The sequence below is a fragment of the Chiloscyllium plagiosum genome, unplaced genomic scaffold, assembly GCF_037043375.1.
Source record: "Chiloscyllium plagiosum isolate Xiang-an unplaced genomic scaffold, Cpla_swu_hap1 HiC_scaffold_49, whole genome shotgun sequence".
NCBI classification, from domain to species: Eukaryota; Metazoa; Chordata; class Chondrichthyes; order Orectolobiformes; family Hemiscylliidae; genus Chiloscyllium; species Chiloscyllium plagiosum.
The window spans coordinates 11,031,721-11,048,759 of NW_028270187.1; the positions used below are offsets into that span (position 1 = coordinate 11,031,721).

At 44.8% G+C, this 17,039-nt stretch overlaps 1 protein-coding gene across 1 annotated transcript; it reads left to right on the top strand.

The window, feature by feature from the left end:
* The first annotated feature begins 10,115 nt into the window (after positions 1-10,115).
* LOC148135533 (uncharacterized) lies at positions 10,116-12,568 on the top strand. Its single transcript, XM_087984567.1, has one exon. The coding sequence runs from the start codon at positions 10,437-10,439 to the stop codon at positions 11,487-11,489; it is 1,053 nt and encodes a 350-aa protein (XP_087840693.1). The 5' UTR covers positions 10,116-10,436; the 3' UTR covers positions 11,490-12,568.
* The last annotated feature ends 4,471 nt before the right edge of the window (positions 12,569-17,039 follow it).

A 17,039-nucleotide genomic window follows, 5' to 3' on the forward strand; every position in this document is an offset into this window, starting at 1 on the left:
CAGTTACAAAACACACATTGGAGAAGGCTGGGTGGGACTTGTCTTTCAATTTGTTGGGAAGATCTGGATGCTGTGTTTCAGGGCAAACGCATGTTGGAGGAACTTCGGCCCAGAGAGATAGAGCTAGAAGCCAGGCTCCAGACATGTTGGAAGGAAATGGGTAAAGTTAACCGGACATTTTATTACAGGAGATGGTCTTCCCCTCCAGATAGTCTTCCAATTGGATCAGTGGACAGGGTCAGGAAAGTGCGAGTGCGAGTCAGACAGGTAAAGGAGATCTGAGAGGGGGCTGGAGGAGCAAACTGGCTGGGTGGTGGGTGGTGACAGTAATGACAATGCTGGGGAGTGGGAGGTGGTGGTAACGGACAGAATAGTGACAGGCATTGTCTCTGTTCTCTGCAAATGGCAGGAGGCCAGATGGCATCTGTGTTTGTCTGGCAGGAGGATTCAGGAACAGATGTGATCAGGGCTGGAGAGGTGAGAAAGGGAGGTTGCAGCGGGTATGATTCAACAATGTCGGGAAGAGAGATCCACTGCTGCAGGCTCACGAGAAGTTAGAAGCTACAAAGACAAAGCTCTGGGTGGCATGGCTCAGCGGTTAGTACCACTGCCTCATGACCCAGGTTCGATTCCACCCTCAGGGGACTGTCTGTGGACTATGGCACGTTCTCCACCTTGTGTCTGTGTAAGTTACCTCTGGATGCTCAGATTTCCTCCCACAATTCAAAAATTTGCAGTTCAGGGTGGATTGGCCATGCTAAAGTGTCCAGACATGTGCAGGTTAGGGTGTATTAGCAATGGGGAAATGCAGGGCTGTAGGGTAAGTGGGTTGGTCTAGGTTTGGTGCTGTTCAGAAGCTCGTTTGCTGTGGAGGAATGGGTTCCAGTTCGTAGGACACTTGACATCAGTCCTAGCGAAGATGGGATTTGTGCTGTCTCTCCCTCCACCCTCTGTCCCCCTGTCCATTCTCTCCACTCCCACCTCCCCCCCCACCCATTCTCTCTCTCTCCCACACTCATACACCCCCATTCTGTCTCACTCCAAACCCTCTGCTGCCGTTCTCTCTTTCCCTCTCCCCCATTCTCTTACGCACCACTGTCCCCCCAGTCTTTCGCTTTCCCCCACCCTGTTGCCTTCAGTCTCTCTTCAGCCCCACCCTCTATTCCTCTGTCCATTTTCTCTGTCTCTCTTCACCCCCTAACTATTCTCTTTCCTTTCCTACCCCTATCCTTTCTCATGCCTCAAGCCCTCTTTGATCGCTGAATCGAGCTCTTAAAGAACACAGAGAATTGATGGTGATGACTCTATCTGGGAGATGGGAGTGCATGAGAAATGGCTGGCCTTTAAAATTGAGAATAGCTAAAATGATATCTTTAGAAACATCATAAATGTTTGAAAGCATATTCAATATTTTAAAAAAAGCTTCAGAATTCTTTGACAAAATTGCTTGAAATATGCGCAGTTAGGTCACAGCTGAGGACAGGCTGTAAGGGGTGGATAGTCTATTCCAAGTCTTGTGCAATTGGTCCCGACTATGTAGAAATCGAGCCATAGAGTTGTGAGGCATGCAAACAAACCTTTTGATCCACACCGACAAGATATCCTAAATTAATATAGTGACCTATTTGCCAGCATTTGGTCCATATCCCACTCACCCCTTCCCATTCATATACCCATCCAGATGCCTTTTAAATGTTATCATTGTAGCAGCCTCTACCAGTTTCTCTGGCAGCTCATTCAATTCACACACCACCCTTTGCATGAAAAGGTTACCCCTCGGGTCCCTTTTAAATCTTCACCCTCTCACCCTAAAGCTATGCCCCTCTAGATTCGGACAGCATTCTACGCTGGGGAAAACACATCCAAAATTTGAGCTCCCGGACGAAATGGAAACAGAATGAAATAAAATATCGAGCCACAGTAGAAAAAGAAAATTGTGACTGCAGCCCTTTTTCTAAACGATTGGCATTTAGACACTTTAAATTTGTCAGTAGCACCAGCATCTTCACATTGCATACTGCGCATGCTCCTCAGAGTCAGCAAGCACTGTGAATGTTCACCGGTGTCAGCAAAATAATGTGCATGCTCCTTGCTCACCACGGAAATGGCCTGCGACTTTTTTTAGTGGACCAATGAGGAGCCCTGGACAACCGGAAGGTGTGTGGTCCTCCTGCCAGTCACAACCCTCCTTTTGTCTGAATGCGGCCATTGGACCATGAGCTTTGGAAGTTGCTGCTCCTCTCTCTGAATGAAGATTGAGCTTCACTCCAAACTGCAACTTCCTTCCTCTCGCCAACATCTGTGCGTACAGCAGTCTCTTTTCTCACCGTTTTCCATTTCTTTGTTTCATTCTGGGATTCAATTGTTGACTTGCAGGAACTGAAAGGAAAGGGAGTGAATCCAGGGAGGGGACAGACTCTGGAAAAGTCGTCCAGGTCAGGGTCTCAATTGGCAAAAACAAGGCAAATGCAGGACCACAGTATGAAGTTTTAACCTTTGCTGCAAAAAAAAGCAGAAAAGAGGTGTAAGGTTTAAATGGTGATATATTGGGATGTGGAGAAAGTGAGGACTGCAGATGCTGGAGATCAGAGTCTGAAAGTTTGGCGCTGGAAAAGCACAGTAGGTCAGGCAACATCTAAGGAGCAGGAGAAATAATGCATCGGGCTTGAACCTTTCGTCAGGAATGATGCGTGGATGTACAAAGGTGCCTCTGTGTCCTTCAACACCAGTTAATGTCAGTTATCAGATAGGTGCAGCAAACAATGAGATTGGCAAGTGATATATTAGCAAGAGGAATGGAGTTCAGAAGTGGGGATGTCTTCCTGCAGTTAGGGGGTCATTGAATATATTCAAGGCTGAGTTCATCTGACTTTTGAACAACAAAGATGTGGATGGTTCGGGGGAAAGGCAAGAAAATAGTTTTATGACCAGTATAGTACAGGAACAGAGACATACAGCCCAGAAACACTCCCTTCAGTACATCCCGTCCATGCTGACTATGTTCTAAAATTAAACTAGTCCCACTTGCTAGTATTTGGTCCATATCCCTCTGAACCTTTCTGATTCATGAACTTATGCAAATGTCCTCTAAACGTTGTCACAGTACCCGTATCCACCACTTCCTCTGGAAATTCATTCCACATAGAAACTGCTTTCTTAAAAAAAAACGTGATCCTCGTTTTTTTGAAAAAGTCTTTCTCCTTTCACCTTCAACATTTGTTCCCTAATCATTAAACACCCCAGCCTAGGGAAAAGACACTTGCTGTTTTCCTCATCTATACTCCTCATGATTTTATAGTCCTCTACAAGGTCACCTCTCAACCTCCTATGCTCCAGTGAAAAAAGTCCCAACCTATCTGCCTAGATGTATGTACACTTCTATCCAAATGAGAGAGGAAAGAAAATCTGATATAAATTAGAATTGATTGGATGTACTGACGGTTTGAGGCTTGGCAGATGGGTAATTTAAATAAATGCGAGCTGTTGCAAAGAGACCGTGGAGTGCAGGTTTATAGTTTCTTGCAAGTGCAGAGGCCGGTAGAAAGGATAGTGAAGGTGTTTGGTATGCTTTCCTTTATTGGTCAGAGCATTGAGTATAGGTGTTGGGAAGTCATGTTGCAGCCATGCAGGACATTGGTTAGGCCACTTTTGGAATACTGCATTCAGTTCTGGTCTCCCTGATATAGGAAAGATGTTCTGAAACTTTGAAAGGGATTGGAAAAGATTTACATGGCTGTCCTCAGACTTGGAGGGTTTGAGCTTTTGGGAGAGACTGAATAGGCTGGGGCTGTTTTCCCTGGAGCATCGGAGGCTGACAGGTGATCTTACAGAAGTGTATAAGGGGCAGGGAGAGGGTGAATAGGCAAGATCTTTGCCCCAGGGTATAGGAGCCAACAACAAGGGAGAGAGAAAGAAACCTACACTGCTAACTGACACAGCAGTGAATCTGCAATTACAGGACATCAGAGTGAGTGTAGGAAAAATTAACAAACAGCAAGATTCACAGCTACCTTTGGAGGAACCTGTGTGGGAGCGCGAGCAGCACAGGAACAGATAAGTGCATATTTTAACGCGTAACCTTGCTGTATGTCTGCACCAGTGTACAGAGTGGGTTCTTTCTTGATTATATGTTTTATTGAAATCTGTCTCTTGATTAAATGTAAAAAATGTAAACTGTAAGTACTAGGTTAGCCTGGAGCATTGGTTTTTATAGCAAAACAATGGTGCTATTGTCTGGTTCTGTAGATTGTGGAGGAAATATGGCTTTTCTTAGAGTAATATGCTCTTCCTGTCGGATGTGGGAGTTTTGGGAGAGTTTCAATGTTACTGTTGATTACGTCTGCAGTAAGTGTTTGGTTGTGAATCCTACCGGATCACATGGATCAGCTGGAGCGACAGTCGAGGAATGAGGAAGTTACAAGAGGAATATTACAATGAGGAATACATCCAGGAAAGTTATTTGGGTGGAACTGAGAAATAAAGAGATAATCACCTTATTGCGATTGTACTACCACTGAATAATCAATCGAAAATAGAGAAACAAATTTGTAACGAGATTTCAGTTATCGGTAAGAACAATGGGTGGTTATGGTTAGGGATTTTAACTTTCCAAACACAGAAGGTGGTGTGACTGATGGCAGTTATCAGATGGGAGAAAAACCGCAAACAGGTAGATGGGTTAGCTCCAGGAAAGGTAGGAGGGATAGGCAGGTAGTGCAGGAGTCTTCTGTGGTTACCCCCATTTCAAACAAGTATGCTGTTTGGAAAATGTAGGGGGTGATGGACTGTCAGGGGAATGTAGCACAAACAGCCACATTACTGGTACCCAGGCAGGTTCTAATGCAATGAGGGTTAAGTTGGGATCCAAGCGATCGATTGTGATAGGGACTCTCCAGTCAGAGGCAGAAACAAGTTTATGTAGTCAGCAGCAAAAAATAAGAATGGTGTGTCACCTCCCTGTGCCAGAATCAAGGATGTCTCCGAGATGGTGCAGAATGATCTCAAAGGGGAGAGGGACCAGCAGGACGTCATTGTATACATTGGAACCAACGGCAGAGGAAGGGAAAAGAATGAGATTCCGAAGGGAAAGTATAGAAAGTTAGGCAGGAAATTAAAAAGGTGGACCTTGAAGGTAGTCATATCTGGATGACTCCCAGTGCTGTGAGCTAATGAGTATAGGAATAGGAGGATAGAGCAGATGAATGTGTGGCTGAGGAACTGGTGCATGGGAGATGGGTTGACATTTTTGGATCTTTGGAAATCTTCTGGGGTAGAAGTGACTTGTACAGGAAGGATGGATTGCACCTGAATTGAAAGGAGACCAATATTCTGGCAGGGAGATTTGCTAGAGCTGCTCAGGAGGGTTTTAACTAATAATGTGGGAAATAGTGAAGACAGAAATCAATCTGAGAGTGGTACAGTTGGGAAAGGGAACAAGTAAAACAGTCAGGGCAGGAAGGAACAAAGCAGAGAACAAGGTCGGACTGATAAATTAAACTGCATTTACTTCAACGCAAGAGGCCTAACAAGGAAGGCAGATGTCCTCAGGTCATGGTTAGAGACATGGTACTGAGATATCATGGCAATTACAGAAATGTAGCTCAGATGGTCAGGACTGGCATCTTCTCCTCCAGGATATAAATGCTATTGCAAGGATTAAAAAGAGGGCAAAAGAGGATTGGGAGTGATGTTTTTATAAGGGATGGTATTACTGCTGCACTTCGGGAGGAATACAACCAGGGAAGTTATTTGGGGGGAACAGAGAAATAAAAAAAGGGATGAGCCCTTGTTTGGATTGTATTATAGACCACCAAATTGTCAGCTGGAAATTAAGAAACAAATTTGTAAGCAACTTTCAGTTATTTGTAAGAATAATAGTGTGGTTGTGGAAGGGAATTGTAACTTTCCGAACATAGACTGAGACAGCCATAGTTTAAGGGTTTGAGTACTGTGGATGCTGGAGATTAGAGTAGAGAGCGTGGTGCTGGAAAAGCATAGCATTCGAGGAGCAGGAAAATCGACGAAGGGCTTTTGCCGCAAACGTTGATTTTCCTGCTTCTTGGATGCTGCCTGACCTGCCATGCTTTTCCAGCACCAAAGTCTCAGATCTAAAAGTTGAAGTTCTAAATTGGAGCAAGGCTAATTTTGACTGTATTAGGCTGGAACTTTCAAAAGCTCATTGATCACAGATGTTCGCAGTCCAAGCAATGGCAGGAAAATGTGAAGCCTTCAAAAATTAGATCATGAGAGTCCAGAGACAGTATATTTCTGTTCAGGTGAAAGTAAAGGCTGGTAGGTAAAAGGAATGATGGGTGACTAGAAAAATTGAGATTTTCGTTCAAAAAAAGGACAGAAGCATACGACAGGGACAGACAGAAGAGATTGAGTGAATCCTTCGAGTATAAAGTTAGTAGGAGTATATACTTAAGAAGGAAATCAGGAAGGCAAAAAGGGGACAGGACATAGCTTTGGTAAATAGGGTGAAGGAGTATCTGAAGGGTTTTTATAAATACATTAAGGACAAAAGGGTAACTAGGGAGAGAATAGGGCCCCTCAAAGAATAGCAAGGCAGCCTATGTATGGAACTGCTGGAGATGGGGGAGATACTAAACAAATATTTTGCATCAGTGCTTACTTTGGAGAAGGGCATGGAATTTCAAAAATATGGGGAAATAGATGGTGACATTTGAAAAATGTCCATATTAGAGAGGTGGTGGTGCTGGATGGCTTTAAACGCACAAAGGTAGATAAATCATCAGAACCTGATCAGGTGTACCTTAGAACTCTGTGGGAAGCTAGAGAAGTGATTGCTGGGCCCCTTGCTGATCTATATGGACTTCAGTGAGGGGTTTGATAAGGTTCCTCATGGGAGCAACATGTGGATCATTTCAGAGAATATCTCTAGGATACTTGCACCCAGCAACCCCATTGTCATGTGGCTGAACACTTTAACTCCCCTCCCATACTTGCAAGGATACGTAGGTCCTTGGCCTCGTCCATCACTGAACCTTAACTGAGAAAGTCTATAGCCTTCAAACTTGTCTTTAAACATTTAGACTAAAATGTAATGTTGAATTATAGAACACATTTACTGAACTAGAAAATAGACAGGCAGGAAGGCTCAGAAAAAGAGGAGATCTCAGGGAATGCAGAAGATAGCGACATCTGGGCTCACCAAATGATAACAGGATGCTGTAAGGCAATTAAGAACATTTGCCTTAGCATCAGTGAATCTGTGTGAACAGGACACCAAGTGATAACATTCACAGCCGTTCCCTTGTGAAATTAATGACAGTGTTTGACTTTGATCCTGAAACAAAACTCGGTACTATCAAAAGCTTTGTAATTAATGGTCAGATGCTGCCAATTATAACGGACTCTTATTACCCCTTGCAAGCAGGGCAGAGATAGAGAGAAAAAAAATCTTTGCTGACTTGAGAGTTCAAAAGGACACTAAGGGGAGAGACCATTTTAGTGGTGAGGCTATTGGAGCCTGTAGAAAATTAACTTAGTGCTTATCTGCTATGCACTGAATTTTACTGGATTTTGGGACTTTATGATGATATTGAGTAGCCATTACCAGGTAATATTAATGAAGCTTTCACTTACTTGCTGTTCTTGCAGGCCACTCTACAGACCTTACAGACTGCCCCAACTGTCAATTCTAACTAGTCAGATCTTATGTCTTATTTGAATTTGAATCACAAACTTGAAAAGAAAGCATGTTTAATTCGAGACTAATTAATCATTTTACATACAATGGTGCAGTAACATTTCAGCGTCAGGTACAGAATGATTCTGTGCTTTAGATAAAAAGCAGGAATCTGCTCCCAGCTGAAAATTATTCTAAACCTAACATCGAAGAGATTCTGATAAAATGGCTTCCTGACAGATTGTGTGGTCAAACATTTGTCCTCCTTGTTTTACGAAATGGCTTCTTAGCAATGATATCAGCTGTGCAAGGTTACCTTATGACATCTCCCACTTAATTTAGACTGGTACTTCTTTATAGGAAATTATCTCGTGAGCAGATGCTTTTTAGATTAGATTACATTACAGTGTGGAAACAGTTCCTTCGGCCCAACAAGTCCATCCGACCCGCAGAAGCGCAACCCACACATACCCCTACATTTACCCCTTACCTAACACTACAGACAATTTAGCATGGCCAATTCACCTGACCTGCACATCTTTGGACTGTGGGAGGAAACCGGAGCACCCGGAGGAAACCCACGCAGACACGGGGAGAACGTGCAAACTCCACACAGTCAGTCACCTGAGGCGGGAATTGAACCCGGGTCTCAGGCACTGTGAGGCAGCAGTGCTAACCACTGTGCCACCGTACCTCATTTTTTCTCTGCCTATTTCCTTCTTAGTAATCCTCTGTTGTTCTTTAAAAGCTTCCCAGTCCTCCGTTTTCCCACTTATCTTTGCTATGTTATACTTTTTCTCTTTTAACTTTATATGTATCTTAACTTCCCTCATCAGCCACAGCCACCCATGCCTCCTCCTAGGATCTTTCTTCCTTTTTGGAATGAACTGATCCTGCATCTTCTGCATTATACGCAAAAATATCTGCCATTGTTCCTCCACTGTTGTCCCCGCTAAGGTATTGCACCATTGAACTTTGGTCAGCTCCTCCCTCACAGCTCCATAGTTCCCTTTATTCAACAGAAATATTGTCACTTCTGATTGTACCCTCTCCCTCTCAAACTGCAGATTGAAGTTTATTGTATTATGGTCACTACTTCCCAATGGCTCCTTCACTTCGAGGTCCCTGATCAATTCTGGTTCGTTGCAAAATACCAGATCCAGAATTGTCTTCTCCCTGGTAGGCTCCAGCACCAGCTGTTCTAAGAATCCATCCCGGAGGCACTCCACAAAGTCTCTTTCTTGAGGTCCAATACTATCCTGATTCTCCCAGGCTACCTGCATGTTGAAATCCCCCATAACAACTGTAGTAACATATTTGCAACAGGCCAATTTCAGCTCCTGATTCAACTTATGTCCGACATCCAGACTACTGTTTGGGGGCCTGTAGATAACTCCCAAGAGGGTCTTTTTACCCTTAGAATTTCACAGCTGTATCCATACTGACCCTACATCCCCTGATTCTAGGTCCCCCGCGAAAGGGACTGAATATCATCCTTTACCAACATGCCCACCCCCCCCCCCCCCCCCCCCCATTCTGTCCGTCAGTCTGTCCTTAGGATAGCACGTGTAGCCTTGAATATTCATTTCCCAGGCCCTGTCCACTTGAAGCCACGTCTGTTATCCCCACAATATCATATCTGCCAAATTCCAGAAGAGCCTCAAGCTCATTCATCTTATTTCTAATGCTTCGTGCATTCATATATAGTCGTTATAATTTGTAACTGCCCTCACCCTTCCCATCAACTCCTATTTCACTCAACCTTACAGCATGATCCACAGACACAGAATGTCATCATAGCAGGGAATAAAACAAAAGAATTGAGAAAAAAATAAATGCACAGTTGGTGCTTGTAGTTAATGTTTGTTCATTAGAAAGTAAACCTGAAATAGGGGTCTCCCAGGATTCTTTCCCCTTCTTGAGGAATTCTCTCTCCCTTACATCTAAATATTAGTACCTTGCTCTGATTTGTAACGATACTCTCGTCAACTGAAATAAAGTATCTGTTATCAAATAGACACAGAGATGTACAGCACGGGAAACAAAAATCTTTTCGATCCAACACCCCCGTGCTGACAAGATATCCGATGCAAATCTAGTTGCATTTGCCAGCATTTGGCCCATATCGCTCCAACTTCCTATCCATATACCCATCCAGATTCCTTTTAAATGTTGTAATTGCATCAGCCTCCACCACTTTCTCTGGCACCTCACTCCATACACGCACCACCCACTGCGTGACCCTTGGATTCCCTTTTAAATCTTCCCCTCTCACTCTAAACCTTTTGCACCCCACCCTGGGGTAAATTACTTTCCCATTTTCCCTACCGTGCCCCTCATGATTTTAAAAACCTTTATGATCAGCAGGCATCTGGCAATCTAGCAGAATTGCCACCTATGTTATGTGCATTTAACTGTACTAACAGTGATCAATCATTTTGTGAATTTATTTTTGCAGGAAGACATGCGGAAAGAAATCTGAAAGCACATGATACATCAACTTCTGACAGAACCACTTGATTCATTGGGACTTGAATATCAGCAGCTATTCAAATCGAGAGGAAATGTTTGCTTTTGTCTGCTTGACAGGTTTTGGACACTGGTATGGCAGGAGGAATACGGAGACATCTGAGTGAGGGAGATTCAGTGCGCTGTCTGTGAAATGTGCTTCAAACCGTTTACTCAGCTTAGGGGATCAAACTGACACCACTCACTGTGGGGAGAAACTGTGTACACATCCTGTTTGTAATTTCAAACTCAGAGCGACGCAAGGAAAGCTCCCCCAATGGGGAAACAGTGGAAATGTGGGGACTGTGGGAAAGGATTCCCTTCCCCATCAGTGCTGGAAACCCACAGACACATTCACACTGGGGAGAGACCGTTCACTTGCTCCGTGTGTGGGCGGGCATTCAGTCAGATGGGTCATCTGCAGAAGCACCAGCGGGTCCACACGGGAGAGATGCTGTTCACTTGCCCCGTGTGTGGGCGGGCATTCAGTCAGATGGGTCATCTGCAGAAGCACCAGCGGGTCCACACAGGAGAGAAGCTGTTCACTTGCCCCATGTGCGGGAAGGCATTTGCTCAATCATCTGCACTACTGATCCATAACAGGGTCCACACCAGGGAGAGGCCATTCATTCACCCCTCTCAGTGCGGGAAGGGTTTTGTGAATTCTTCCAACCTGCAGACTCACCAGCGGGTCCACACCGGAGAGAGGCCATTCACGTGCTTGGTGTGTGGGAAATGGTTTGCTTATTCATCTGCACTGCTGAACCACAAGCGGGTCAACACAGGGGAGAGGCCATTCACCTACTCTCTGTGCGGGAAGGAATTCATTGATTCTTCCAGCCTATGGACCTACCAGCGGGTCCACACGGGAGAGAAGCCGTTCATGTGCCCAGTATGTGGGAGGTGGTTCACGGAGTCATCTAAACTCCTGATCCACCAGCGGGTCCACACTGGGGAGAAACCTTTCATCTGCTCAGTGTGCAGGAAGAGATTCAGTCAGGTGGGATATCTGCAAAGGCACCAGCGGGTTCAGACGGGAGAAAAGCCATTCACGTGCCCCGTGTGCGGGAGGGCGTTCACTGAGTCATCTACAGTGCTGACCCACCAGCGGGTCCACAAGCAAGAGAAGCCTTTCACCTGCTCAGAGTGCGGAAAGGGATTCAGTCAGTTGGGTAACCTGCAGTCGCACCAGCAGGTCCGCACCAGGGAGTGGCCATTCACTTGTCCCGAATGCAGGAAGGTATTCCGTAACGCCAGCAACTTGCGGACACACCAGCAGGTCCATACGGGAGAGAAGCCATTCACCTGCCCGAGCGCGGGAAGGGATTAATCGATTCCTCCCAGCTGTGGATGAACGAGTGGGTCCACACTAGGGATAGCCCACTCGGCATCTCAGACGGTGGGTGGGTAGTGTGTGCACTTTGACCTTGAGCTGTTTTTTAAAAACAGCTACATTTTGGACACCTTTTTGTTGGGGAGATCTGAAGCAGTAACAAAGCTGGGTCGCAATAAAGGTTACATGAACTCCCCCTCGTACTCGGACCTTGAAATCTATGCAATCTAACAGGCTTTCGTTTCAAAGCTCATTTATTTCAGCCTCCAGCACTAATTTTATGCTGTCATATATCAGAAGAAGCAGTGAATGAGTCGTTAGTATCATCAGAAATTGTAATTTTTTTCAGGAGTGCAGGTATTCCATTGCTTCATTGGCATTGTAAAGTTTACTGGCAGCACCGGGGGAGGTGTGAGCTGTGTTCACTGGAAATTATGTGGAAGAGCCCGTGTTGAACTGGGGTGGACAAAGTTAAAAATCACACAACACCAGGTTATATTCCAACAGGTTTATTTGGAAGCACTATCTCTCGGATCACTGCTCCTTCATCAGGTAGCTATGGAGCAGGATCACAAGAAACAGAATTAATAGTAAAAGATTAATGTCATGCAACTGATGCCATATAATAAACAAACCTAGAATTCTGTTAAGTCTTTCATCTTTTAGAATGGGTTGCAGGTTTTGGTTCATTTAATATGTTAATCCCAGAGCTTCCTTCAAGTAATATTCTTTACATACTTAATTTTTTAAACCTGAAGTTAACATCTCAGCTCAGAAAATGCATGAAAGTTGAGGTTAGAGTCTGTCTATATCTCAATCTTTAGTGAGACTGGTTCTATTTCTAAAGTAGGAATTTATAAAATTTTACATGGATTGACTGCCTGCAGAATTTGCTCAAAAAGTGCACAATAGAATGTATCTGCAAATGTAATTTCACAAATGAAAATTCACCCCAAAGACTTGTATGTATTTTTGCGTCCATCAGAGACAGTTTGCACGTGCAAATGTGTGTGTGCATGCTTGGTAAAATGTGTGATGGAGTATAAGCCTTTGAGGGTGGGTGTGTGGGGAGAGTATGTCTGTGTATCTGGGAGAGAGCAAGTGTATGAAAAAGAGCGTCTGCATGAGTGTGTGTATATGTGTTTGTGTGTGAGTGTACAGTACAGTGGATGTAAACCCAAGGTCCTAGTTGAGGCTATCCGCATGGATACCGAACTTGGCTATCAGTCTCTACTCGTCCACCAGAAATAATTAAGCAGTTAAAAAACACACATTGGAGAAGGCTGGGTGGGACTTGTCTTTCAATTTGTTGGGAAGATCTGGATGCTGTGTTTCGGGGCAAACGCATGTTGGAGGAACTTCGGCCCAGAGAGATAGAGCTAGAAGCCAGGCTCCAGACATGTTGGAAGGAAATGGGTAAAGTTAACCGGACACTTTATTACAGGAGATGGTCTTCCCCTCCAGATAGTCTTCCAATTGGATCAGTGGACAGGGTCAGGAAAGTGCGAGTGCGAGTCAGACAGGTAAAGGAGATCTGAGAGGGGGCTGGAGGAGCGAACTGGCTGGGTGGTGGGTGGTGACAGTAATGACAATGCTGGGGAGTGGGAGGTGGTGGTAACGGACAGAATAGTGACAGGCATTGTCTCCGTTCTCTGCAAATGGCAGGAGGCCAGATGGCATCTGTGTTTGTCTGGCAGGAGGATTCAGGAACAGATGTGATCAGGGCTGGAGAGGTGAGAAAGGGAGGTTGCAGCGGGTATGATTCAACAATGTCGGGAAGAGAGATCCACTGCTGCAGGCTCACGAGAAGTTAGAAGCTACAAAGACAAAGCTCTGGGTGGCATGGCTCAGCAGTTAGTACCACTGCCTCATGACCCAGGTTCGATTCCACCCTCAGGGGACTGTCTGTGGACTATGGCACGTTCTCCACCTTGTGTCTGTGTGAGTTACCTCTGGATGCTCAGATTTCCTCCCACAATTCAAAAATTTGCAGTTCAGGGTGGATTGGCCATGCTAAAGTGTCCAGACATGTGCAGGTTAGGGTGTATTAGCAATGGGGAAATGCAGGGCTGTAGGGTAAGTGGGTTGGTCTAGGTTTGGTGCTATTCAGAAGCTCGTTTGTTGTGGAGGAATGGGTTCCAGTTCGTAGGACACTTGACATCAGTCCTAGCGAAGATGGGATTTGTGCTGTCTCTCCCTCCACCCTCTGTCCCCCTGTCCATTCTCTCCACTCCCACCTCCCCCCCCACCCATTCTCTCCACTCCCACCTCCCCCCCCCACCCATTCTCTCTCTCTCCCACACTCATACACCCCCATTCTGTCTCACTCCAAACCCTCTGCTGCCGTTCTCTCTTTCCCTCTCCCCCATTCTCTTACGCACCACTGTCCCCCCAGTCTTTCGCTTTCCCCCACCCTGTTGCCTTCAGTCTCTCTTCAGCCACACCCTCTATTCCTCTGTCCATTTTCTCTGTCTCTCTTCACCCCCTAACTATTCTCTTTCCTTTCCTACCCCTATCCTTTCTCATGCCTCAAGCCCTCTTTGATCGCTGAATCGAGCCCTTAAAGAACACAGAGAATTGATGGTGATGACTCTATCTGGGAGATGGGAGTGCATGAGAAATGGCTGGCCTTTAAAATTGAGAATAGCTAAAATGATATCTTTAGAAACATCATAAATGTTTGAAAGCATATTCAATATTTTTAAAAAAGCTTCAGAATTCTTTGACAAAATTGCTTGAAATATGCGCAGTTAGGTCACAGCTGAGGACAGGCTGTAAGGGGTGGATAGTCTATTCCAAGTCTTGTGCAATTGGTCCCGACTATGTAGAAATCGAGCCATAGAGTTGTGAGGCATGCAAACAAACCTTTTGATCCACACCGACAAGATATCCTAAATTAATATAGTGACCTATTTGCCAGCATTTGGTCCATATCCCACTCACCCCTTCCCATTCATATACCCATCCAGATGCCTTTTAAATGTTATCATTGTAGCAGCCTCTACCAGTTTCTCTGGCAGCTCATTCAATTCACACACCACCCTTTGCATGAAAAGGTTACCCCTCCGGTCCCTTTTAAATCTTCACCCTCTCACCCTAAAGCTATGCCCCTCTAGATTCGGACAGCATTCTACGCTGGGGAAAACACATCCAAAATTTGAGCTCCCGGACGAAATGGAAACAGAATGAAATAAAATATCGAGCCACAGTAGAAAAAGAAAATTGTGACTGCAATCCTTTTTCTAAACGATTGGCATTTAGACACTTTAAATTTGTCAGTAGCACCAGCATCTTCACATTGCATACTGCGCATGCTCCTCAGAGTCAGCAAGCACTGTGAATGTTCACCGGTGTCAGCAAAATAATGTGCATGCTCCTTGCTCACCACGGAAATGGCCTGCGACTTTTTTTAGTGGACCAATGAGGAGCCCTGGACAACCGGAAGGTGTGTGGTCCTCCTGCCAGTCACAACCCTCCTTTTGTCTGAATGCGGCCATTGGACCATGAGCTTTGGAAGTTGCTGCTCCTCTCTCTGAATGAAGATTGAGCTTCACCCCAGACTGCAACTTACTCTGGCCAACATCTGTGCGTACAGCAGTCTCTTTTCTCACCGTTTTCCATTTCTTTGTTTCATTCTGGGATTCAATTGTTGACTTGCAGGAACTGAAAGGAAAGGGAGTGAATCCAGGGAGGGGACAGACTCTGGAAAAGTCATCCAGGTCAGGGTCTCAATTGGCAAAAACAAGGCAAATGCAGGACCACAGTATGAAGTTTTAACCTTTGCTGCAAAAAAAAGCAGAAAAGAGGTGTAAGGTTTAAATGGTGATATATTGGGATGTGGAGAAAGTGAGGACTGCAGATGCTGGAGATCAGAATCTGAAAGTTTGGCGTTGGAAAAGCACAGTAGGTCAGGCAACATCTAAGGAGCAGGAGAAATAATGCATCGGGCTTGAACCTTTCGTCAGGAATGATGCGTGGATGTACAAAGGTGCCTCTGTGTCCTTCTACACCAGTCAATGTCGGTTATCAGATAGGTGCAGCAAGCAATGAGATTGGCAAGTGATATATTAGCAAGAGGAATGGAGTTCAGAAGTGGGGATGTCTTCCTGCAGTTAGGGGATCATTGAATATATTCAAGGCTGAGTTCATCTGACTTTTGAACAACAAAGATGTGGATGGTTCGGGGGAAAGGCAAGAAAATAGTTTTATGACCAGTATAGTACAGGAACAGAGACATACAGCCCAGAAACACTCCCTTCAGTACATCCCGTCCATGCTGACTATGTTCTAAAATTAAACTAGTCCCACTTGCTAGTATTTGGCCCATATCCCTCTGAACCTTTCTGATTCATGAACTTATGCAAATGTCCTCTAAACGTTGTCACAGTACCCATATCCACCACTTCCTCTGGAAATTCATTCCACATAGAAACTGCTTTCTTAAAAAAAAACGTGATCCTCGTTTTTTTGAAAAAGTCTTTCTCCTTTCACCTTCAACATTTGTTCCCTAATCATTAAACACCCCAGCCTAGGGAAAAGACACTTGCTGTTTTCCTCATCTATACTCCTCATGATTTTATAGTCCTCTACAAGGTCACCTCTCAACCTCCTATGCTCCAGTGAAAAAAGTCCCAACCTATCTGCCTAGATGTATGTACACTTCTATCCAAATGAGAGAGGAAAGAAAATCTGATATAAATTAGAATTGATTGGATGTACTGACGGTTTGAGGCTTGGCAGATGGGTAATTTAAATAAATGCGAGCTGTTGCAAAGAGACCGTGGAGTGCAGGTTTATAGTTTCTTGCAAGTGCAGAGGCCGGTAGAAAGGATAGTGAAGGTGTTTGGTATGCTTTCCCTTATTGGTCAGAGCATTGAGTATAGGTGTTGGGAAGTCATGTTGCAGCCGTGCAGGACATTGGTTAGGCCACTTTTGGAATACTGCATTCAGTTCTGGTCTCCCTGATATAGGAAAGATGTTCTGAAACTTTGAAAGGGATTGGAAAAGATTTACATGGCTGTCCTCAGACTTGGAGGGTTTGAGCTTTTGGGAGAGACTGAATAGGCTGGGGCTGTTTTCCCTGGAGCATCGGAGGCTGACAGGTGATCTTACAGAAGTGTATAAGGGGCAGGGAGAGGGTGAATAGGCAAGATCTTTGCCCCAGGGTATAGGAGCCAACAACAAGGGAGAGAGAAAGAAACCTACACTGCTAACTGACACAGCAGTGAATCTGCAATTACAGGACATCAGAGTGAGTGTAGGAAAAATTAACAAACAGCAAGATTCACAGCTACCTTTGGAGGAACCTGTGTGGGAGCGCGAGCAGCACAGGAACAGATAAGTGCATATTTTAACGCGTAACCTTGCTGTATGTCTGCACCAGTGTACAGAGTGGGTTCTTTCTTGATTATATGTTTTATTGAAATCTGTCTCTTGATTAAATGTAAAAAATGTAAACTGTAAGTACTAGGTTAGCCTGGAGCACTGGTTTTTATAGCAAAACAATGGTGCTATTGTCTGGTTCTGTAGATTGTGGAGGAAATATGG

Bases quoted from the DNA above. Each gene is read 5' to 3' on its own strand.
- LOC148135533 (XM_087984567.1), top strand. From the start codon at position 10,437: ATGGGGAAACAGTGGAAATGTGGGGACTGTGGGAAAGGATTCCCTTCC.